Source organism: Cervus canadensis, chromosome 16 (assembly GCF_019320065.1).
Source record: "Cervus canadensis isolate Bull #8, Minnesota chromosome 16, ASM1932006v1, whole genome shotgun sequence".
NCBI classification, from domain to species: domain Eukaryota; kingdom Metazoa; phylum Chordata; class Mammalia; order Artiodactyla; family Cervidae; genus Cervus; species Cervus canadensis.
The window spans coordinates 16,171,834-16,195,989 of NC_057401.1; the positions used below are offsets into that span (position 1 = coordinate 16,171,834).

Genomic DNA, 24,156 nt, shown 5'->3' on the forward strand with positions numbered 1-24,156 from the left:
TTAAAAACTTGTTAAAACATATTTTCCCTCTTTAATCATAAGATGTCTTTATCTTCTCCAAAGACTAAAACAAAAAAGATGACTAGAGAGCACTTAAAATATTTCATGTTTCATTTTCAGGAAAAAAAAAACCCCAGAATGGTGGGTTGGTCTTTATAACTCTAGAAAGATGCTAAACATGCCCATAATTTTCACTTCAGATGTCTTCTTACAATATGAAATCCTCCCACTAATTACATACAAATATTAGGCAGATTTCACATCATAAAACGAAAACAGAATTACCCCGCAGTTCAGTTAAAATGTCTATTTTTTGCTCAAGAATAGCTTCAAGTTGCGTGGCGTATGAATCCACATCATAGTCTACTTCTTCAGTCATCTCTAGGAGAGCCTTTTCATCTTCTAACCATCGGATAGATTCCTAAAATGACCCACCCCAGCAAAAAAAATCCAGTAAGCCTCTTTATAAGACAGAAACCAATTTATAGATTTATCTTAAATATAATCAAACATACTCAAGACAGTATTCTCTGAAATATTTATAACCATAAAACATCTTTATTTACAGAATAAAATCAAGAAATATTTCTTTAAATTCAAATATAAACATGATAGGCATAAAAAAAGTCGTATGTTTACTTTGAGCGGGGTTTGGGGAAGGGAATGAAGCAAACACATGAACAAGTGGGAATGAATCACACACACGCACGCCCATCCATGAGCAGAGTAACTCTCAAAGCCTCAGCTGTCCCTAAAACAATGGGTGTGATAAAACTTCTGAGCAATCTCAGGAGGCCTATGGGAGACTATAACTGAAATTAACATCCATTTGGGCCTCACAGAGGTTGCACAAAGAGGTAATCATAAATTCGAAACACTAGCTCTTCAAAATTATTGACTGTAAGGAAACACTGGATATCTCCCATTTTTTTGGCTGCACTGTGTAGCCTGTAGAATCTTAAGAGTTCCCTTACCAGGGACTGAACCTGGCCCCTCAGCAGTCAAAGTGCAGAGCCTAACCACTGGACCACCAACGAATTCCCAAGAAAGCCCATTTTAGAAGAGTCAAATGAACCACTAAATAATAACTAATTACTACTATTTGTAAGTGCTTTAACGAAACCACCGTTAACTCAGTTTAGATATATGAAACTGATGAATTTCATTTTCTCACAATGCCACGAACCATAGATTATTAACAAGGTCAGATCATTTTAAATTAAAGAGTTAGGGGATATAAATATGAACATTTTCTAGCTTTTTACAGCAACAGTTTCACTTTTCCAAAAATCAATGCAATTTAATGACCAGTTCAGTTCAGTTGCTCAGTCGTGTCCGACTCTTTGCGACCCCATGAATTGCAGCACGCCAGGCCTCCCTGTCCATCACCAACTTCCAGAATCTACCCAAAACCATGTCCTTTGAGTAGGTGATGCCATCCAGCCATCTCATCCTCTGTCGTCCCCTTCTTCTGCCCCTAGTCCTTCCCAGCATTAGGGTCTTGAAAGCCTCACTTAACTGAGTTTTGTTATTTAGTTACCAAGTCATGTCTGACTCTTCTACAACCCCATGAACTGTAGCCTGCCAGCCTCCTCTGTCTATGGAATTTCTCAGGCAAGAATACTGGAGTGTATTACCATTTCCTTCCAGGTATCTTCCTGACCCAGGGGTCGAACCAGCATCTCCTCGTTTGGCAAGCGGGCTCTTTACCACTGAGCCACCAGGGGACCCTGTTTGAGTTTTACGGGTGTTCATGTTATTCTAACAATTTTCTTAAAATTACAAGTGTCCTTTCTGATTTAATCTGAAAACTTAAGGCTCTTAAGAGCACCTCATAATAAGGGTTTGACTTTAACAGTTTTAATCATTGTGTATCCAACTCTACAATTATAAATAGTTCTCGTATTTTTGAGCCCTTCATCCAAGGGTGTGAATTGCCTAGAGTTGAGGAATGTTAATATTTGTTTACAGATAAAGATTTCTTCAATATCAGAGAAAAATATACAGGTTAATAGGACAAAGGATTTATAGTACTGTGGGAAGGGAGTGGGGTTCAGGAGCAAGTCTCCATAAAGATGTTCAAATAGCTATCACCCTCCAGAATATTTTCTTGTTTAATAAAGAGGGGAGGTTCATATAGTAAAAGGTTTTATAAATAGGCTGAACACACAACAGGATAAATACCTAAGGAGTTATAGCTATATGAAGGGATATATTCCCCCTCATTCATCCCCCTCAGACAGCTCAGTCAGCACAGTAACTCTCCTGAAATAACCTTCCTTTTCTGCAAACACTAACTCTTCCTCAACTGCTCTGACACCCTTTAGAAGAGTTTTCCAACTGCCTACCATGAAGAAACAGGTAAAGGAGGGCAGAAGATCAACTCCTCTAAAAATAGACAACTAACAAAAGCAAATAAAGTGGGAGAATAGTAAAAATCAACCACATCTTTTTACCACAGTTGCAAAAAAAGTTTGTTTGTAGTCATCATTCATTCTATTCAAAATTTACTGTCATATGCCCTACAAACACACATATGCATAAATATAAACAAGCACTTTTTTAGATTAGTGTGACATTCGAAAGTCATTAGTAGTTAATTTTTCTAGAAAAACATGTGATTAAGGATTCTGCCATACTTCACCTGGAATACTGCCCTGTGATCTTCTACAACTTGTTCTTCCATTTCTACCATTTGTGAGACAGCTTCATGGAAAGTAAACAATTGTGGAGATACCTCTTCTTCCTTAAAATAAAAACAGTTTAAAAACTATGACATAAGTTTATATTTTAAATTTTATAATAAAAAAGTGATTTTTCTATGTCATTTACAAAAATGCAACTGAGAAACTGAAGAAGCCTGAATGTTAAAGACAAACAATAAAAAACAAAAGGCAAAACCAGAATTTCTTTTCACGGGTCAAAAATATTTAACATTCAGTAAGACAACTCAAACGTATCAGTAAGAGACAGTTTTCACTTAGCCCAAGTTTTACTATAGAATAACTCTAAAAAAGCAGCTCAATTCCAGAAAAATAAATGACCCAATCAAAAAATGGGCCAAAGATCTAAACAGACATTTCTCCAAAGAAGACATACAGATGGCTAACAAACACATGAAAAGATGCTCAACATCACTCATTATTAGAGAAATGCAAATCAAAACCACAATGAGGTACCATTACACGCCAGTCAGGATGGCTGCTATCCAAAAGTCTACAAGCAATAAATGCCGGAGAGGGTGTGGAGAAAAGGGAACCCTCTTACACTGTTGGTGGGAACGCAAACTAGTACAGCCACTATGGAGAACAGTGTGGAGATTTCTTAGAAAACTGGAAATAGAACTGCCATATGACCCAGCAATCCCACTTCTGGGCATACACACTGAGGAAACCAGATCTGAAAGAGACACGTGCACCCCAATGTTCATCACAGCACTGTTTATAATAGCCAGGACATGGAAGCAACCTAGATGCCCATCAGCAGATGAATGGATAAGGAAGCTGTGGTACATATACACCATGGAATATTACTCAGCCGTTAAAAAGAATTCATTTGAACCAGTCCTAATGAGATGGATGAAACTGGAGCCCCTTATACAGAGTGGAGTAAGCCAGAAAGATAAAGAACATTACAGCATACTAACACATATATATGGAATTTAGAAAGATGGTAACGATAACCCTATATGCAAAACAGAAAAAGAGACACAGATGTACAGAACAGAATTTTGGACTCTGTGGGAGAAGGTGAGGGTGGGATATTTCAAAAGAACAGCATGTATACTATCTATGGTGAAACAGATCACCAGCCCAGGTGGGATGCATGAGACAAGTGCTCGGGCCTGGTGCACTGGGAAGACCCAGAGGAATCGGGTGGAGAGGGAGGTGGGAGGGGGGATCGGGATGGGGAATACGTGTAAATCTATGGCTGATTCATATCAATGTATGACAAAACCCACTGAAATGTTGTGAAGTAATTAGCCTCCAACTAATAAAAAATAAATAAAGAAAGAAAGAACATCAGTTTGGCCTATTAGAAAAAAATAAATAAATAAATAGAAAAAAAAGCAGTCTCTTTCAGGAGTGCAACTTTTCAAAAGTACATTTATCACAGGTTATAAATATACTGAAATATTTCTTCAGCATTGTTTACTTTCACTAACAATTCATATATATGTCTTAAATTTCTTTTCAATACAAGAAGCAAAATGTTGAGTTTTAAGTTCATTCAATGTTCGTTTAAAATAACATTTCAGTATAACAGAGACGTAAATATTACATCCTTCATGACTGTGACTATCAAACTGGTATTCTGAAGGTCTTAACTCTTACTAAATTTAAACCCTGAATTGCACTACATAATTTACTTACTGTTTTTTTACAGAAGTTTTAATGGATAATTCACGACTCTACTTCATCCACAAATGCCTACAAATGTACATATCATATATTTTGGTCCTATACCAAGTCAAACTTCTCCAGCTTTGTTTTCTTTTTTGAGCTTCCTTTCCAACTCTAGTATCTAATGATTTATTTCCTCAAAACGCAGCCACAGTGATAGAGAAGTTCACTTAAAATTGTTTTATAAAATGTCAGTGCGAAAGCAACATTTTTCAAACAAAATACGCAATTCTAAATATATGGGTGTATCTTGGTTAAATTAAATATTGTAAGTAGACATTTGACTCTTTCATCAATACGCTACCATCCCTACAAGTTTATATAATCACGTTAGCTAAAGAAATTTTTATTTTCTCTTTGCGAAAAGAGCAATCTGTTTTTAATCAAGACATGCAGGCATGATTCTCTCATATTCTGTCTTTCTGGTAAATCCACAATCAAAAACCTTTACTTATTTTATCTGCCCACCTCCCTGCCAAGCCCAGAACATCCTGTCTTTCCTTTGCTTCAAGATACTATGCAAATTCCTATCACTTCCATGCAGTCCACGCAGAGTACTTTTTTATCTGTACAACTACTTTCAGAATTCTAATCACTTGATTATCCTCTTGTCTGTCTACTGTATCACTTTTATCTCCAGAGTATGTCCCAGACACGATTCCATTTTACCTACCTTGTTAAAATTTAATATAGCAGTAAGAATATGTAACACATGCATCAATACTGTTATAACTGAAGGCTAATGCTGAACTATCTCAAGATAGTTCCTTGGGGAAAGCAAAGTTGAAAGAAATTCACGCTCTCTCATACGTGGAAAAGGTTGCAAGAACCCATAATGTCATGCTTAAAAAGTGTCTAGATCAGTTCTAGTGACCTAGCCAAGCTCTCCAAATTAAGGTCCCACAGAGACCCAACAGATACAAGAATAAAATGAGAGAGAGATGCTGTAGGGAGTGCCTATCTCATTTTGGTTTTTTGTATCTTTGGAGGCACCATATGTAGGAGCAAGGCAGGGTTTGCTTTAAGGATTTCAAAAGCAAATACATTCTCTTTCAAAGCTTTTGGGGCACAGAGGATAGACTAACACCAGGATTTCATTTTTAGTTATTTATTATCTATGGTTCAAAGTTGAGAACTCTTACTTAAACCAGGTTTCTTAACTTCAGCATCACAGACATTTTGTGGGGGTTTGTGGGGGGAGAATGTCCCTGTGCATTGTATGATATTGAGCATCATCCCCTGCCTGAACCCACAAGATCTTAGCAACACCATCCCACTTGGGATGACCAAAGATGTCTCCATACATTTTCCCCTGGAGAGCGGCCAAGTCATTCCTGGTTGAGAACTGCTGCATTAAGTCCTGCTTTATTAATAGGAAGTATTTTGGAACATGATAACAAAATTAGTATGTCCATTTTTTACTCTAGAATATTTGGACTTTAAAATATCTGCTGGAAAGTATTAACACATTAAACTTATACTGTTTTCAAAGAATATCTTATTGCAGCAGGCAATAAATTTAGCTGACGTAAGATTCACTCTGGAATAAGAAAGACCCAGACTTCAATCTTGCCTGGCTTCAGCACTTATTACTTAATCTTTTAGAAAATGTGAGGATTATGTCAGTTAATAATTTGCTTAGCAAATATGTGTCATGAGGTAATAAGCAACTAATAAATGTTATCTTTTATCATTATAAGAAAATGCCACTATAGCCTCCAACTAATTAAAAAAAAAAAAAAAAGAAAATGCCACTATAGGATTATCAGTGGGAAAAGTAATACAAAACTATACAGATAATACATTTAAAAAATGAAGTTAAATAACTATGTGAAAATATCTGTGCTTTTTTGTTATTTTTTAATACATCTTTGCTCTTATGCATTATTATTTTTAAGCAACAGGGGAATCAAAAATTTTAAATAATGAAATGTGACCAAACATTCAAAAATACAGAAAGCAGTTAGGTGTAACAAATGTCAGATATTTTTCATTTTTGATATAGTTCCTGAGTCCTTTTAGTATATATCCATGTGTCCAAAGTTAATCTTGTTTCTAAGCTTTATGTATAGGATATATTGCATGTACAATTCTCAAACCTGTCTGTTTCCTGTATTACTTTAAAAATTCCCTGATTTTAGGCGCTTCCCTGGTGGCTCACTGGTAATGAATCCGCCTGCCAATGCAGGAGACATGGGTTCAATCCCTGATGCAGGAAGATCCCACATCCCACAGAGCAACAAAGCCAGTGAGCCACAACTATCAAGTCTGTGGTCTAGAGCCCAAAAGCCAGAACTTCTGAGCCCACATGCCCTAAAGCCTGTACACTGCAATGAGAAGCCTGTGCAACTCAACTAGTGAGTAGCTCCCGCTCACCGAAACTAGAAAAAAGCCCGTACAGCAACAAAGACCCAGCATAGCTAAAAATAAGTCCCCAAATTTTAATCAGTATAAAATCTGGAAAAAAGAATAGTTAGATCAGGGGTCAGTGAACTTTAGTACATATTTTGGGCTTGTGAGCCATATGGTCATTGTCACCTCTGTTCTTAGTGAGCATGGTCATACTTCAACAAACTTGATTTGTAAAAATAGATGGCAGGCCCACAGGCTTTATTGATTTCTGATTTAGAGGACAGTTTTCACTTATTCTGGTATGTATGACACAACTAAGATTAGATAATTACAACGATATTACATCACTTACATTCTGTTCACAAAGAAGTTTTAGATCATCCCTCTGAGGGGAACTGCCCACACCCCACTGTGCCTCTAAGTCATCAATCTGATTTGGGGGATGGTGCATTATTGGACGGACGTCACCAGCAGCAGTTGGATCCACAGTCAGTTCTTTAACCCTATAAACACATAAGAGGTATCTTTTATTAACAAAGACTCATGAGGGACAAGAAATATCAACCTATTTAATATAAAAGCAATTCAATTAACATATTAATATTGATGATGTCAGCTTTCCAGATCAAATCTAACTGAAATCTGTGGAAATATTATTAAAGGTATGCCAAGATATTAAACTTCAGGAACTTACTTAGGTACAGCTTTATAATTACTTCAAAAATAATTACTGTGCATAACAAATTGAGAAGCAAAGTATGCTGATTCAGAATTTCAAAATAAATAAGAGACATTTGTTACAGTTAAAAATGTTAACAACAGTACTTAGATTAATAAATGCATCATTGTCAAAAATCAGTTATTTTTTTTGGCTGCACTGCATGGCAGGTGGGATCTCAGCTCTCCAACCAGAGATCGAAACCATGCACTCTGGAGTGGAGCACAGTCTTAACTCCTGGACCACCAGGGAAGTCCTCCAAAAATCAAAGAGTTTAATATACTTTGCAAATTTTTGGTAGTTATAAGGCTCAATTAAAATACCTACACATGAAATATTTCTAATCCATAAAGATCAGAAGCTGTAAAGTTTTATCATTAAAAAAAGTTTACCCCCTTACACTTAAATTTACACATTTGGAAGAGGGTACACTTTACCACTGGGCCACTAAGGAAGCCCCCAAATGTCCATTTTTTAAGTCAAGAGGATCCCTGTGATTTCCTTGCACAAAGAATGTAAACTTTTCCTTTTAAATAAGACTGTCTATCCTTCAATAAGAAATATGCAAAGATGACATCATCCTTAAAAATATGAGAGGGGAAAAGGAAGCCTGAATTCTAAATCAACATTTTAAAGCAAATAAACAAATAAAGTATGTAAAAATTAAGATCATGCAGTATAACCACCACCTGTCAAACAAAATGAAAATGAAAAATAAAATGGCTCGGGACAAAAGAAGTATATGCCATGAAAGTAAATGCTATGAAACATTTATATATAGCACCTTCCAAAAGAAACTACTGAAACAAACACTGTATGCATAGAATAAAGTAGACCTGGCAACCGAAGGAGAAAAGTCGTCATACTCGTAAGAAGGAGAGAGGTCAGGGCGGCTGCCGCTGCCCTGTGAGAAGGGGATGTCTGACGGGCTAATTCCAAACTCCTTCACTCTGCAGCACCACAACAGCGACAGATTAAAAGAAAACGCTCTTGTAAAGGCAGGAATGCACATTTCAAGTTTTCATTTATTACCAATTTGCTAGAAAAGGGTCTTAAAAATAATTAAAGTTAACAGGTTTTTGAACCCCTCTGTTCTATTGATTCCCTACTCCATAATTCTTCCTTTTCCTATGATCTTTTATAGAAGTGTAACTAGACCATCAACTAAATTTGAAATGCCCTGTATTAAGCTACATGACCACTCGTGTCTAATTTTCTTCTGTAATCAATACTATGAGTATTTTATTAGCATTAATGAATCCTCAACAGTCTTGCAGTCTTTTCAAACAGGACGGAAGGGAATTAAAGTCCTAATGGCATACAATCTTAATAATGAATTAACTTCTTTCCTATGCACCTAGAATATATCTGTTATGAAGCAACTTTGGAACAAACTGAAAAAACAGTCACTCAAATAATTTTCTGTGTTTGGTGATTCAGATGATGAATCATGGCAAAGAAAATCCTTTAGCAATGGAATTTTAATTGTTTTTGCCAATGTCTCTAACAGGTGTATTAACCAAAGCATGGGTTTTCTGAGCCAACTTTTTTGAGTTCCTATATCCTCTATGGGCCAATCTCACTTCATAATCATAGGCAATATTTATTAATTACTTTCTATCAGCAGATAGCATAATTAGTATTTCTTAAGACATTATTTAACCATTACAACAAAGTTGTGACATTACCACCATTTTACTGTTAAGAAATTGGTTCAGAGCAATAAAGTACCTTACCCAGGTTCATTCAGTGAGAATGTAGCATAACTGAGGTTCAAACCTGGCTGAGTACAAATTTTATGTTTGAACATTTCAATATATACCAACCATATTCTGTTTTTCTCATTACTTCTCAAGTTTAACTAAATGAAATTACTGTTTATACACATCAAAAATAGTCACATAGATAAAACTAGTAATGTCTTATACTTAGAATCTTTCTTTGACCTTTTGGTAATGTCTGCTCTCAAAGGTTCAATATCACATGCATTACCCTTTTTCCTTTATAGTTACTTTGGAAAGCTTATTTACATACATGCTGACAAACCCAAATTTCTAATACTGACTTAATCACTTTTTTACTCCCAACCCCATTACTTATCTTATTCTTTCAGAATATCCTCATTTAGGTACCCTTTTAGCCCCTAACCACACATTTTCCCTCTATTCAAAGCTCTCTTACCCAACCTGAACTATACTATATGCAGGAATTATACTCCTCAAATGAGCTATCAAAGGAGATTGAAAATCTTTATTCCTAAAGATATGGAAATAAAAGACAGAATTGTTTGTCCCAGATGGTTAGTAATGTTGCAAATGAATCACATTACATGATAAAAAATTAAAATATTTTACTTGGGTCTAAATGAACTAGAGGAATGATCAAATACAGAAGTCTGAAGATATGAGGGTTTTAATTCTACAACAGGACTGTAACACTAAGCTGTTCCTCATCTCTCCCATGAACAATTCTGAAATAAGGAACATTTTAAATTAGTGATAAAAACCCTACAATACCAAAAATGTTCACTACAAAGAATTATTAAAGGTTCATAGCTAGGATTTTATAATTCAAAATTTAAAAGGGATTAAGTTTAAAAATAAAATTCTATTATATTTTTAAAGAAATTATTTTTCATCTTTTGGCAAAAGGTAAGTTTATACTTTCTAACAGTTTCTACTGATGATTTTTTAAAATCTCTTAAACTGAAAGCAAAATACAAAAGAACAAAGGGTGTTCTCATTTATGTGAAGTTCAAATACAGCTACCTATATTGTTCAAAGACACATTCATAGGTAGTAAAACTATTTTTAAAAAGGGAGAAAGAAAGAAAACTGAGCAATTTATTTCAAAATCAGGATAATGGATTGAGATTAATGGATTTAGGCATGTTATTCAGGACTTGTGATCAGAAAGGGACACATGGGGAATTTTCTGGGGGGACTGGAAATGTTTTATTTCCTGGTCTAATGACCAGAATTTACACTTTGTAAGTATTCATTACATTACACTATGTAATGTATGAAGTATTCATTTACTAATTATGTCTGGGTACTTTCCTATATGCATATATATTTACCATCTTAATGAAAGATTAAAGAAAAAATCTCAGTAGTGACTAAAACAAAAAAACAGTACAAATACTTATGTTTAGCTAAATCAAAAGACTCGCCACACCAGAAATGTAACACAAAGAGGAATTTTATCTTTAGGTTAAAATCACAAATGCAGTATGTGATAACAGAAATTTAAAACTATATAAATAGTCATTTAAAATAAGAGCAATGGGAACAAATTGCTTTAACCGTGTGTAACGCTTTCTGTCCTCTCATTTGTAATAATCCAACTGTCTATGAAAAGTTTGTAACAGTATTTTCATAAATAATAAAACGTAACCCATATAGACGGAGAAGGAAATGGCAACCCACTCCAGTGATCTTGCCTGGAGAATCCCAGGGACGGGGAAGCCTGGTGGGCTGCCGTCTATGGAGTCGCACAGAGTCGGACACGACTGAAGCGACTTAGCAGCAGCAGCAACCCATATAGAACACCACAAAGAACGGTGCCATCACTACTAAATCCCTAGATTCCCCATGTATAACACTTAACATTATCAGAAATAATTTTTTAGCATATAGCAAAATAACTTAAGAAATACAAACTGGTGCCTGATACTCACTCACTTTTGAGTCTTAACATAATGAGAACTAACACTATGAAATATAACTTGGTTAAATGGAAAAATGTATCATGTTCTTGAGTAAGACCAATTCTACTAAAAATATAACTGTCTTCTCAAGTTACTCAACACATTTCTAATTATTTTTATTTTTAGGATGTGATAAAATGATTTTAAATATCATTTCAACAAATATGCAAAAACTTTTTTGAAAATGGAAAGAATAATGTAATAAGATTTACCCTGTAAGATATTAAATCAAATCATATACTGTTCTATTCCTTTCAAATTTAAAAATAACCATATCTCATACCTATTTGCATATCTTAATGTATTGAGGGTATTTTCACAGGATGCCATTCCTGGAGATATTGTAGCAATCTATGGGGGAAAAGTGCAAAGATAAAGAAAATGTTATAGATGACAGCAATATTGACACATGGCTCCTTAAGGTCTAATCTTAATATGGTCATCCAAAGAAAAGAAACTCTGAGATAATTCAGTATCTCACACCCATAATCATATAGTAATTATAAACTCCAGTTAAAATATAAACAGCTCTAACAGCACCACAAAATGATCAAACATCAGGCAGAAAATGGAGGTCAACACCTCAAAGAAGGGAGTAACACTGAGTGACTGACTGCCCCTCTTTTCGATAAATTTTTTTTTGCTTAAGGGCAAACTGTGCTGCTGTCACATAGGACAACTAAAACTTCAATAAAAACCTGGAGTTTCACTAGTTAAGAAGGACAGTTTGGACATGGGCACCATAGTAGCTGGGAAGTGAAGTTTGTCCCAGAAGAGAAGTAACCACAGAGGGAGAAACTCATGTGTGTGTGTGTGTGTATGTGTGTATATTCATATATATATACACACATGAGTACTCTACCCAAATACACACATTACCCGAATCTCTGCCTGACCCCCAAACTGGAGTACACAGGCTGACTATAAGAAACATAGCTAAGTCTAAAAGAACTAAACAGAGATTTCAAGGTCAGTTGCTGCCCACAGCAGGGGAGACAAGAGTTTGGAGTTCAGCTAAGTTAACTTTCTGCTAAAATAACAGTAACAACAACAAACCAATAATCTTCAGAAGAACATAACAGAATCCAGAGTGTCTATAAGATATTCAATCATAATGAAAATTATATAATCCAAAATTCTAGATATATGAAGAAAGACAGAAGTGTGACCAATATGTAAGAAAAACAGAAAGCAATGGAAACCAATCTCAAGAGGACTCAGATGTTGTAATTAGTTGAATGCATGAATGTATTATAACAGCAATACAATCCTATCAGACTGGCAGGGATCACATTTTTAAGTTTCACTGTATCACAGTAGAAGACTTTAAACGCTACTAATGTATTTCATAAATTTCCCACAGATGTTGTATAATTATTCATTTAGGATTAAGACAAAACAAACATAAACTTACCATGCAGGTACGAGAGTTTTCACCTATGAATGAATCTCTTAACACCTGAGTGAGTTTACTTGCTCGGAAAGGAGTATGAGGTTTATTTCTACCTAAGGCTCTGATGCACTCCTGAAAATTAAGAAAGCAAATTTCACAGATTATGCTTCTTATAAAGATTAACCTTATTGAACGTATTTAAAAGATCTCTTACAATAACCCTAACATTTAAAATCTGATCAGCTCTGAAAATTCTATCAAGAGGTCTACAGCATAGTAAAAATGTTCTCAAAAATCATTATTCAAGAAAATGAAATTTGGGAAATAAAAATACCAGAAACAAACCCCAAAAAACAATCTAACCAAAAGACTACTTTGTTAACTCCAAAAGATTCTGCCGGAGACTATGATTGGTGTTTAGAAGTGACAGGCAGTAGGATAACTGTTGTTCAGTTGCTAAGTCATGTCTGACTTGTTGTGATCCCATGGGCTGCAGCACACCAGAATTCCCTATCCCTCACTATCTCCCAGAGGTTGCTTAGCTTCATGTACATTGAGTCGCTGATGCTATCCAATCATCTCATCCTCTGCCACCCTATTCTCCTTTTGCCTTCCATCTTTCCCAGCATCAGTCTTTTCCAATGAGTCGGCTCTTTGCATCAGGTGGCCAAAGTATTGGAGCTTCAGCTTCAGGATCAGTCCTTGCAATGAATATTCAGGGTTGATTTCCTTTAGGATGGACTGGTCTGATCTCCTTGCTGTCCACGGGATTCTCAAGAGTCTTCTCTAGCACCACAGTTCAAAAGCATCAATTCTTCAGTGCTCAGCCTTCTTTATGGTTCAACTCTCACATCCATACATGACTGCTGGTTTGACTATAGTCAAACCATAGCTTTGGCTTTATGGACCTTTGTCAGTGAAATGATGTCTCTGCTTTTTAATATGCTATCTAGATTTGTCATAGCTTTGTTAAACTTTTTCCATAAAAGAAAAAACAGAATGCTTTCTTTTCTTTGTAAGCCAAGGGAGATATATAATATTGGCCTAACTTTCTGAAAGCCATTCCACATTTTTCAGAGAAACTTTCTTAGCTCAGTCTTGTGGTTCCTTGCTCTCCGTCAAGAAAAAAGACTGATTAGTGGTTAAGGCTCCCTAGAATCTCCCTAAATAACCTGTCAACTATTTGGAAGTGGCCTGCCAACTAACAGATCTTTTAACTACCCTAAAAAGAATAAATAATATGTATAAAGAAAATTTCTGGAAACAATAAAAATCTATAACTGCAAACATAAACAACTAAATTTTGATAATCTCTCTTACTTATTAGAAAAAACAAACACTATCATTTTGCAACTGAGTAAACAAAGTTAAAGTCCAAAGTAAGAGACTTGTCACAATTAAAAGGACTTTATTTACCTTGAGTGCTAAAAGGCTTTTATTAATTTCAGCACCTTCAAGCCTAGTTTGCCTGTCTGCACTGGAAGTATCAGCTCCTCTTTCATTTCCAGCCAAATCGATGAGAGAAAACTTGCCATGTAGTTTTCCTTTCCTTCTAAGGATAATCTGAAACACTGCATGGCTCCGAGATGAATGTGCATTTGCAGATGTTTGACCGGATGTTCTACAATGTAATTAAGAACATTTTGATATGTAAAAAGTTTAATTTGTGCAAGCCACAATATTTTCATTAAAAATAGAAACAAAAAACTATCCCGTTTTTATTATTTAAATACAAAAGAGCTATTGTGAATTAACAACACAAACATAATGAGATTAATGAATTTAACCTGGCACACTTCATAAAGTCTTGATGAACAATGATTTTTACTTTCAAGATACACTGAATAACAATCTTGCTTTGCTCTCAAGTTATAATCAAAGTATCTAAAATTGATCATCAGATTGTTTCTCTTTATTAAAATGAGTTACCTGCAACTGTTGCCTATGTCAATGAGTTTTAGTACATCTTCAACACATTTGACCTCCCGTTCCTGTAATCCCACCACTTGAACCTGCTGTTTTCCATCTTCAAGCACTCTTAATTTTGTTTTTCTATTTAGCAAGTCAAACACCTAAAAAAAAAAGTTTGAAAATAAGAACAGTTCTATAAAAATGAGTCATTCAGATTCTAAAAAATTATTTCAGAGAATCGTAATAATTGTTATAGAATAATAATGATTGATATTGAAGTTAAAGAATTTCAAAGGGAATTTAGAAAAAATCTCATACACAAAAAACTTCAAAATAATATTCTAAATACATATAGCAATTATGTGGTGGCACCAACTGTCCAACAATGTGAATGTACTCAATTCTGGTGAACTTCTACACTAAAAAAGTTAAAATGGTAAATTTTATGTTATGTATTTTTAAACCACAATTTAAAAAGCTTACAAAAATTAGTTTAAAATTTCAACTTACCTTACCACTATAAATTTCAAAAAAGGTTGCATACACTTGAAGTTCCAACTTCTTATAGTTTGGCTTCTTTAGCATTAAAAATACATCCCGAGCTGCCAATAATTTCATATGGAGAAAATTTGTTAAGATGCAAAAAAATTATTTTTTAAAAGATATTAAAATTTTCTATTTTCAGAGGAATCAGTTTATGCTTACCTAGAATGATAGTATCAATAATAAAAATGAAGACTCAAGTGGATACTAACTTTACAAAAAATAGCAAGTTTGTCTACACTGTCAGTTTAGAAGTCACTCTCCTTCATATTCAAGAAAAGAATGCTACTACTTATCTTTATAAATAGCATAAAATTATAGGTGGTCATAATAAGGGTACTTTCGTAATTATAACAAATGGGAACTTTTCACAAAGCAGCTATTCAACAATACTAAGCTCCAACAATGTGTCAGATTACAACACACACACAATCAAGATTTCTGACCCCAAAGCAAAGCTCTTTCCAAAGCAGTCCGATAACCTAAAACTGACAAAATATGTAGTAAGTGCAGCATTAATTACCCTTAAAATTCTGTACAGTACTTCCAAATCTTTTTCCAAACCACCTGAATAATATTCAAGAAGAATGTTATAAATGATACCCAAAAAGGAGTTACCTGCTAATGCATAAATTCCTTTAGAACAATCTTGGTTCTTTCCTGAAAAGTCACCTCCCATTGTCTATATGTTAAAAAGAAAAAAGAATTTAGGTCTTACAATTAAGGTATAAGAAAAATAAACCAGCTTCCTATCAGGATGTAACTAACGAATTACTTACATGAGTCTTTCCACTTCCAGTCTGCCCATAAGCAAAGCATGTAGCCATTCCCCTCTCAAATATAGTTTCCACTAGTGGTCTAGCTGTAAACCTTAAAAATAAAATGCAGCGGTCAAAATGTACAGTTGATATTTTAATTAAATAAGTAATAAAACTAGTATCTAGTGTTATTAATAAACAAATCTTACACCAAAATTTTTAACAAACCAGTAGGTTCAACTCTAAGACCACAACTGAACTCACTGATTTAAAATTTAAATGTCCATGTCCTAGAATTGCTTAAAGCTCTTTAACGCATATCTTCAAGCAATAATTCCATGATAAAAAATGGCCACAAAAAAAATGGCCACAATAATTAATAACTGCCAGGGGGGAAAAACCTGATAGTAGCTGAGCTAAAGACATATGTATTAATAGAAGACAATAGGAAAGTTTTAAAAAATAACAACAAAATATGGTAATATCAGCCAGACAAGTGGGACATACATGAAAACCAAAACAAAAAACCCCAACCCAAACTCAAAAATGTATCAAAGGTTTCAACAGAAACAGAATCAAGACTGGTAATCTCAGAAAAGAAAAGCTAGAGGGAGAAAAAAGTACAAAAACATTATCTTAACAAGTATAAAACTGGTAAAAATTTTCCTGGATGTGAATAAGCAAATATAAACAATGCTTGTAAGACAATGAATTCTGAACTGATAGTCTTGATTCAGGAAAAGGATCCCCAAATATTATAAATAAGTAACTATAAATGATCTTTATATAAGACAATGAATTTTGAATTGACAGTCCTGATTCAGGAAAAGGATGCCCAGTATTATGTATTGGTATAATCACTGCTGGAGTCAAGATTAAAAAGGTAAGGAAGGACAAAAAAGTACTTCATTGAGCAGTGCTCTAAAATGCATGATACAAAACAAATGGGTTTTTTACACAGGCTTCAAGAGAACATATGTGAACACTTTATATAGCTCTATTGATTTTTTCAAAGGCACAACTGGAGAAAGTACAGAACAAAAGAAGGAGAAAAAAGTTCTAATCAAACAGAATTAGAAATGAGTCTGAAGAGTGATAGGACAAAAAAAAAAGCCTAATTCCTCAATCCACTGAAGTTAAGGATAAGAGGGGACAGAACTAATATTGGTAAAATTAAGAAGCATAAATACAGGGTGAAACAAAAATGTTTACTAAATCTAGCACATACACAGAAACACACGTTTATAATGATCTCTTGAAAATGATTATAAAAGTCAGACAGATATATTTATGAGACAGTAGTGGAAGGAGACAAGGGAGTGAGTGAGAAGGAGAGGACTCAGCTCTCAGAAAGGTAAAAAATATACAATTTACAATTCCCTTTTAAAACAAATTCTTCACAATACCTCTATCTAGCATTCACATACTCTTTAATTTTGTCCTGTTTCTTTAGAGCTGAACTCACAGTTTACTGGCTTAAGACCAGAGGAGTTGATCTTAACAGGATCTCATTTATCATAACTTGCTAGCATTCTCACTAATTAATTTTGTTTTCCAGTCAAATTTATAAGATAAAAGGGCAATGAAGCATAGCATTCAAGTGACTGCCAAGACCATTTAATATAGACTGAAATAACAATGCTGCTAAAATTGACCTGTTAAATAATGAGAAGTAAATGTTTATAAACTATGTATGAAAATCTAAATTTGGATAAAAATGTAGGACATCAATGCATAATACACAAGTTTGAATTATTTGTAGGTTAAATATGCAAACACGTAAGAATTTCATGCTAAAACTATTTCAAAGCTTAAATATGATAAACTAGGCAAATGCACGTAGATTTCAGAACTTTTGTTCCTTAAGTGGTCAATAAAGATTTAGACAAATAAGTGTCTGATGTATAACAGCTATTTTAAATTTCTTTGAAATACTGCAGATATTAAAAAGGAAAAATAACCACATCCCATCTCTAGAGGCAGAGAAAATGTTGTCTAGAAACTTCTTATCCATACATATGGTGTGTTACATAGTGTATAAGTTAATTGGTAATGAAAACTGATTTGGGGAGCATTAAAGAAAACATGTATTACTATTTATTATTGTGTTTATTAAATATTCTTATTTGTTTAAACTAAGGGGGTAAAAAAAGAATATTGCACCTCTGGAGAGATATGCCAAGATCAATATAAGTTTCAGGGTGATGGTGAACACCCTGAACATAGAATAAGAACAAATTATGATTTACAACAAATTTACCTACCTGTAAACCATTTCATTAGGAGCTGAGTCATCAAAGGCATAATCAAAACGAAATGTTTGGTTTTCTAGGTACCTTGTTAAATCTACTTTTTGTTTTGGTTCATGTACCATCACAACATCTTTACTAGGGATTGTGATTACATCAAGATCTTTCATTTGAGTTTCTAAAAGAATAAAAAAAAAAGTCAATGGCCAGTATTTTTCACATCATTTGAGTTAATGAACAAAAATTATTTTAAGTAGTAAGAATTTAGATAAAAGTAGTAACCCTGTAAATATAAATATCCCATAAACATGCCATTCAAATAGAATATTTCAACAAAGTTAAAAAAATCAAGATTTCCGTAAAGCCAGGAAAGGCAGCCTTACAGCAATAACACAACAGCCCTAACCACAGAAATCTGCCTAATGCTTATATACAAATGAAATGATTTACACTTAACTCTTCCAAATCAATTTGATTTCTGGTATTATCAAAATAAACTGCAAACAGGACAAAAATCGACCTTTGATTAGAGCTCAACAAACATACCTTTTTTATTGAGTGGTCGTTTCCTTACACAAACACATATCCTGTGTTCATCAATCTAGAAATAAAATAATTTTTCCAGTTATTATCAGTGAATTATAAAACACTGAAAAATTAATTATGTGATATTTCTAAGGTTTTAGAAATTTATGCACAGCAAAAATAGGATATGTAATACACAAATTTTAAGAATCATCAGACACAATTATTTTAAAAATTCAAAGTATAATGGAAACTTGCTGATTGTGTCATTTGGCAAACCTCTAGGAAATAACTTTGCAGATGACACTACTACTCTTGATAGCAACAGGTTCACATTAAGAAGCCACCTTATTCAAGTCAAGATGGGCTGTATACGACAAAAGTCAAATTTCCTATCAGACTGAACTGGAGGGAAAGCTGTTGGCAAAGATAACTAGCTGTAGACAAGAAACAGGATTATCAGAAGATTATTAGGCAAAATAATCTGAATAATTTCATAATGTGCCAATTAATTAGACATAAATATTTTTTCATAAAACTTATGTTCCCAATGTTTGTCTTGTAATGATATTTAATATAAAGTAGAAATTTGCAAAGTATGGCCTAAAAACCCAACCCAAGTCACTACTGAAGTTTTCTGAAACAGCCATACCCATTCATTTATGTATTGTCTATGGCTGCTTTTCATACTACAAAGTCAGAATTGAGAAGTTGTAACACAGAAAATATGGTTCACAAAGCCAAAAATACCAGGCCCTTTTCAGAAAAAGTTCTGCAAACACTGCTGTAAAGTCTGAGCTCAGATGTAAATGAAACAAATGGAGGGGCAACAAGAACTAAAATACATGAGATCAGATGTTATGAACTACTGTTAAATCACATATAATACATCTGCCTAAAATAAACATATTTTGTGTACCGAAGACATTCCATGTATGCTAGGTCAGATGTATTATTTTTCACAAATACAAATTACAAAAGTATTCCCTGTCTAGTAAACTCTCATTTTTTTTTTTTTTTGATGTGGACCACTTTTAAAGTCTTTATTGAATTTGTTACAATACTGTTTCCGTTTCATGTTTTGGATTTTGGCCGCCAGGCTTGTGGGTTCTTAGCTCCCCAACCAGGGATTGAACCTGCGCCCCCCTGCACTGGGAACAAAGTCTTAACCACTGGACTGCCAGGGATGTCCCTAAATTCTCATTCTTTAATAGGAAAGAAATGCATAATAAGACATTTTTTAAGCACTAGAGTTTTGTTTTACAGCAGTCCTCAACAATCATTACTCACTGTTAAAAGCCAAAATAAACATTTAAAAAAAATTAATTAGCAGTAAGCTGGAATGATGGTGGGATCCACAGCCCAAGTCAAGAGGAAATAAACTTGGAATTGAGATGAAAGTATAAGTGATGGTTGCTTAGCAAAGTCCTTGGTAGGGCAGAGCAACAGTCAAGGATGATGTCAGAAGACCCAATCTGCTTTCTGACCATCATTTATGTAAATTCCAAGTTATTTCCTCTTGTCTTGGGCTGTCGATTCGACCATCATTCCTACTACTAATTAACTTTTTATTTAAACTTGAGCAAACTTTGGGACTAGTGGAGGACAGGGATGCCAGGTGTGCTGCAGTCCATGGGGTCGCAAAGAGTCAGACACGGTTTAGTGACCGAATGACCACCACCAAGGACTTGAAGGCTTTGCTGTGAAACAGGTACCTCTGTGAGAAGCATGTCTAATATATCAATTATGGGAATTAAGAGTAAATGTGGGTAGTTTGTCTCTTTTTTTGGCTGCACTGAGTGGCTTGTGGGATCTTAGTTTTCTGACCAAAGATTGAACCTAGGCCCTCAGTTTGGAGTCCTAACCATTAAGTCACCAGGGAATTCTCAATGGTTTCTTGATTTTCTTCTTAAAATATGGAGAAGGAACACCCATAAAAAGAGAAGAAAGTTACAGAGCTAAATATAATATTAATTTAGGGGGTATCAAACATATTTTTATTCACAGCATACAAAGTTCCAGGGCAATCATTTACAAAGAATCTTACAGGATCTGCTGTTGTTAACGGTCTATAATCCAAACTTCCTCTAAAGTCTCTGATCATACACATAATTTCATAATTTGGGTTTGTAGCATCAACATCCTGTAAGAAGACAGAGAATTCATCATTTATTATAATTACAATAAAGTAGCATTTGTTGCATTTATACATGGTTTGAAAATTAAAATTAAAGTAATAAATTATGTCACTAGTAATAGCCAAGCCCAAATTCAAAGCAGAGATGTGATATAGTTTCAGAGTTCAAGATCAGTAATTGCCCAGAAATCACTTTTATTTTAAAAACATAATTCTGTTAGTCTACGTGCAATCTGTTAACTCCAAGCCATATATTGCTTATTAAACCCACCCTTGTATTATGTCAAATGTTATACACATACCTTAATTGTCCTAGAAAATTAAGCAAGAGAAAGTACTCATCCTAAACATCAAAAAAAAAAAAAACCTCTAGAAAAGCTGAAATTCTTAGAAAAATGCATTTAATCAGATTCTTATTTCCAATTCCTAATTCAATGTTTCAGGAAAATAGAACGATGGATTCACTTATATCCATTTCCTATTTTTACTGAGTCTCTAAAAAAAAAAAACTAAAGCCTGGTATAAAACAGTTCCAAATCAACAGGATATAGGATTTAAAGGAACTGGAAGCCAAGACAATTTTTTAAATCTTTAAAATTCAAATTATTGAATGCTAATAGCAATTTACTTTTTTGCTTCAAAATTGAGAAAATTCAGATTAAGACACAAATAGCAAGAGCTAACAGCCTCTCCTAGCCAGGCCATGAGCATAAATTATTAAATATTTCAAGTCAGTTTTTTTCCCCATGTATTTTATTGCACATTTGCTTCGAGTACAACTCAATTTCAAAACTGTTAATGTCACTACTCTCAATTAACCTTATTGGGAAATAACACCAGCTATATCAATTAAGAAGAAGAATGTAAACAGTTCAGATAAAAATATTATGAAGTACCCACAGGAGACACCAGGTGGCATCTGTGCTAAGCATCAGTAGACAACAGCATTGTTTATTTCAAAACCCAACTGGTCATTCTCAGGTCACTTTCAGATATAAGCTGCTTTACTGAGGTTAGTATTATATTGATTCCACAACACAACATCTTTATGATTAAGGGCATTTGAACATACTCTTAAATAAGGAAACAATCCTGGTATTTCATTACAGGAAACGAGTTCTGAGAATATAATAGTTACAATATAAGCACAACGGAGGAATTATTTGTACAACAGTAAAAAATGTGAAGACTTGTAGAGAAATAATAAACCAGTCTTCTATGCAATTTTCCATTGCTGGAAAAATTTTGCTAACCATCTAAAGGAAATGTGAGAAGAGGGGCATGACAGAGCTACACTCTCAACATCTAGCATAAATCAACACACAACAAATTTCCACTCTTTCATTATGATATGTTCAATTTATTAACCATGGAAAAACAACAGTAACATTTATAGTATAACCATACACTTTAACTGGTACTTTCAGAATGCATTTTTAGTCCTTTTAAAAAACCTAAAATCCTATTATTCTTGATATTATAAATCTATTAGAATTTTGCAGCACAATGGCTTACTATTCAAAATGGAAAAAGCCTCAGGACTAAGACATACCAACTAAAATTTGAGAAATTTATGTAGTAAAAAAAGATCTGTTAATAACTTATTTTCTCAAGAGTTTATATTATTCCTCAATGTCAATCTAAGGAACTATATTGAAATCTTTAAAGGAGTTATGCTTTCATAAGCCAATCCCATTCACTGACACAGTAAAATCTTTGGTGCATAAACAAAATATGTTTCTGTTACAAACCTGGGCTCTTTTTTCTCTAAGTTCTTGCTGTTGCAGTCTCCTTTTTTCTCGTTTTTCTTGCAATTTCTCTACTTCTTTCACACAATTAGATTTTCTACGTGCTAGAAGAAAAAGATGAGCTGTAGAAGTATAGTTTTCTTTTTAGAGTATTGCACTTATACACAAAATTTTATGTATCAATGTAATTTTACCACATACACCCCAAAAAAGGTACACAGTGACAAAACATGCCCATGACAAATATGTGAACTTACTTATGAGCTGCTTTAACAAAACTAGGAACAGGACAAAATACGAGTAAGAGTCATGAAAAGTGACTCTAACATACTGATACATGTCATCTCTTGGTTTAGAATCAAAGATCTTTGAACTGATAAGGATAAAGGAGCATATTTCTTCTGTAACATCTGTCAAGATCATCTGGCCAGTATTTTAAATTTAAAGCAACTGAAACATTGTTATAGTTTTATAATTTTTTTCTTCCAAAATATACATTAAAAAACCCAATTAACAGACTAAACTAACAACAACAAAAATTTTCTACAATGGTAAAAATAAAACCTGCAATTAAGCTTGCAATTTGGGGACTTATAAAATTGACCAAGAGAAGTTACATGTATGACTAAAATGACTGAATCCTTGATACGTGATTTACATACAAGGGGGTCCAAATTCCTTTTTTGCAGCTTGAACTGGAGATATATCTGAAACACTACCATTCTGTTGTGCAGAGGAAGACTGTTCGGGAAGCTGACTAGGCCGCGCACGTGCAGAACCAACCACTGAAAGGGAAACACAATTTTCAAATATATGTAATAATAATCAATTCTGGTCAATACACTGACAAGCTGAAAGGTTTTCAGAGTAACATGTACAGACTTAGGTTTTACCAATGTAACTGTAGCTACAAAACTCAATCTGAATAATTTATATAAAACCAAAGCCAAGCTTGACTTTAAATAATCATTAAAAAAAAAAGTGGGCAAAATACAGATTTTATATGCACTCTCATTTGGAAAAACTCAAACAATTCAGACATATAGACAGTAACAATGTAAAAGTATCTCAACCCTCCTTGTATTTTAGATCCCACTCTGCTCCTCAAACAGGCAAATCTTCAACAGAAAATTTCCTACTGTGGATGTTACAGAAGTGGAAAAAACAATATTGAGTTAAATACAAACATCACATTTTACAAAGAAATGTAAATTTTCACTAGACTCAAAGAATAGTGCTGAGAGTGCAGGCCTTTCCGTCTGCCTTGACTCCTCTAATACCCACGGCTATCCTGCCTCATCATCTGTACATACAAGGAAACATCACTACTAGAAAGGACCATTCTGAACAGCAGAAAAGGATTAACTAAGCTTTACATCACTCAGCTGAAAACATATGAGAGTCCTGAAATTAACTACAATTTATACCTATTCAACTTGTCTTCAGTTACCCATGATCCTTTTTAAAAGTCTGTTAGCCAAAAAATTATGTAAAAATGTCAATGATAAATTTGCCCTTGTTAAATCAATTGACTACTTCCCCATTCCTTTCTTTCTCATAATACTCTCTTCAAATCTGAAAAATGATTGAGTAAATAAGATGAATCAAAACTGCACATAACATGGAATTTCACATTTATCATATACCTTTACAAATCATTTTTTAGATATCACTGACATTATTGTCTCGGGAAATCAAGAAGATACCAAT

At 33.9% G+C, this 24,156-nt stretch overlaps 1 protein-coding gene across 5 annotated transcripts in view; it reads right to left on the minus strand.

Annotated features, from left to right (window-relative positions):
- Positions 1-24,156, minus strand: part of KIF2A (kinesin family member 2A) — a 71,598-nt gene that overhangs the window by 3,570 nt on the left and 43,872 nt on the right. Inside the window, exons 5-20 of one of the 5 annotated variants that reach the window (XM_043488465.1) lie at positions 23,109-23,231; positions 22,450-22,550; positions 20,609-20,704; positions 18,583-18,637; positions 18,052-18,214; positions 15,809-15,899; positions 15,648-15,711; positions 14,997-15,088; positions 14,505-14,647; positions 13,992-14,196; positions 12,597-12,707; positions 11,466-11,533; positions 8,310-8,423; positions 7,108-7,258; positions 2,645-2,746; positions 286-421 (exon numbers count right to left, since the gene is read on the minus strand). In XM_043488465.1, the coding sequence (XP_043344400.1) occupies positions 286-421; positions 2,645-2,746; positions 7,108-7,258; positions 8,310-8,423; positions 11,466-11,533; positions 12,597-12,707; positions 13,992-14,196; positions 14,505-14,647; positions 14,997-15,088; positions 15,648-15,711; positions 15,809-15,899; positions 18,052-18,214; positions 18,583-18,637; positions 20,609-20,704; positions 22,450-22,550; positions 23,109-23,231 (1,815 nt within the window). Of the gene's footprint in view, positions 1-285; positions 422-2,644; positions 2,747-7,107; positions 7,259-8,309; positions 8,424-11,465; positions 11,534-12,596; positions 12,708-13,991; positions 14,197-14,504; positions 14,648-14,996; positions 15,089-15,647; positions 15,712-15,808; positions 15,900-18,051; positions 18,215-18,582; positions 18,638-20,608; positions 20,705-22,449; positions 22,569-23,108; positions 23,232-24,156 lie in introns of all 5 variants that reach the window. The other 4 variants (XM_043488461.1, XM_043488464.1, XM_043488463.1 and 1 more) reach the window with 4 other exon arrangements.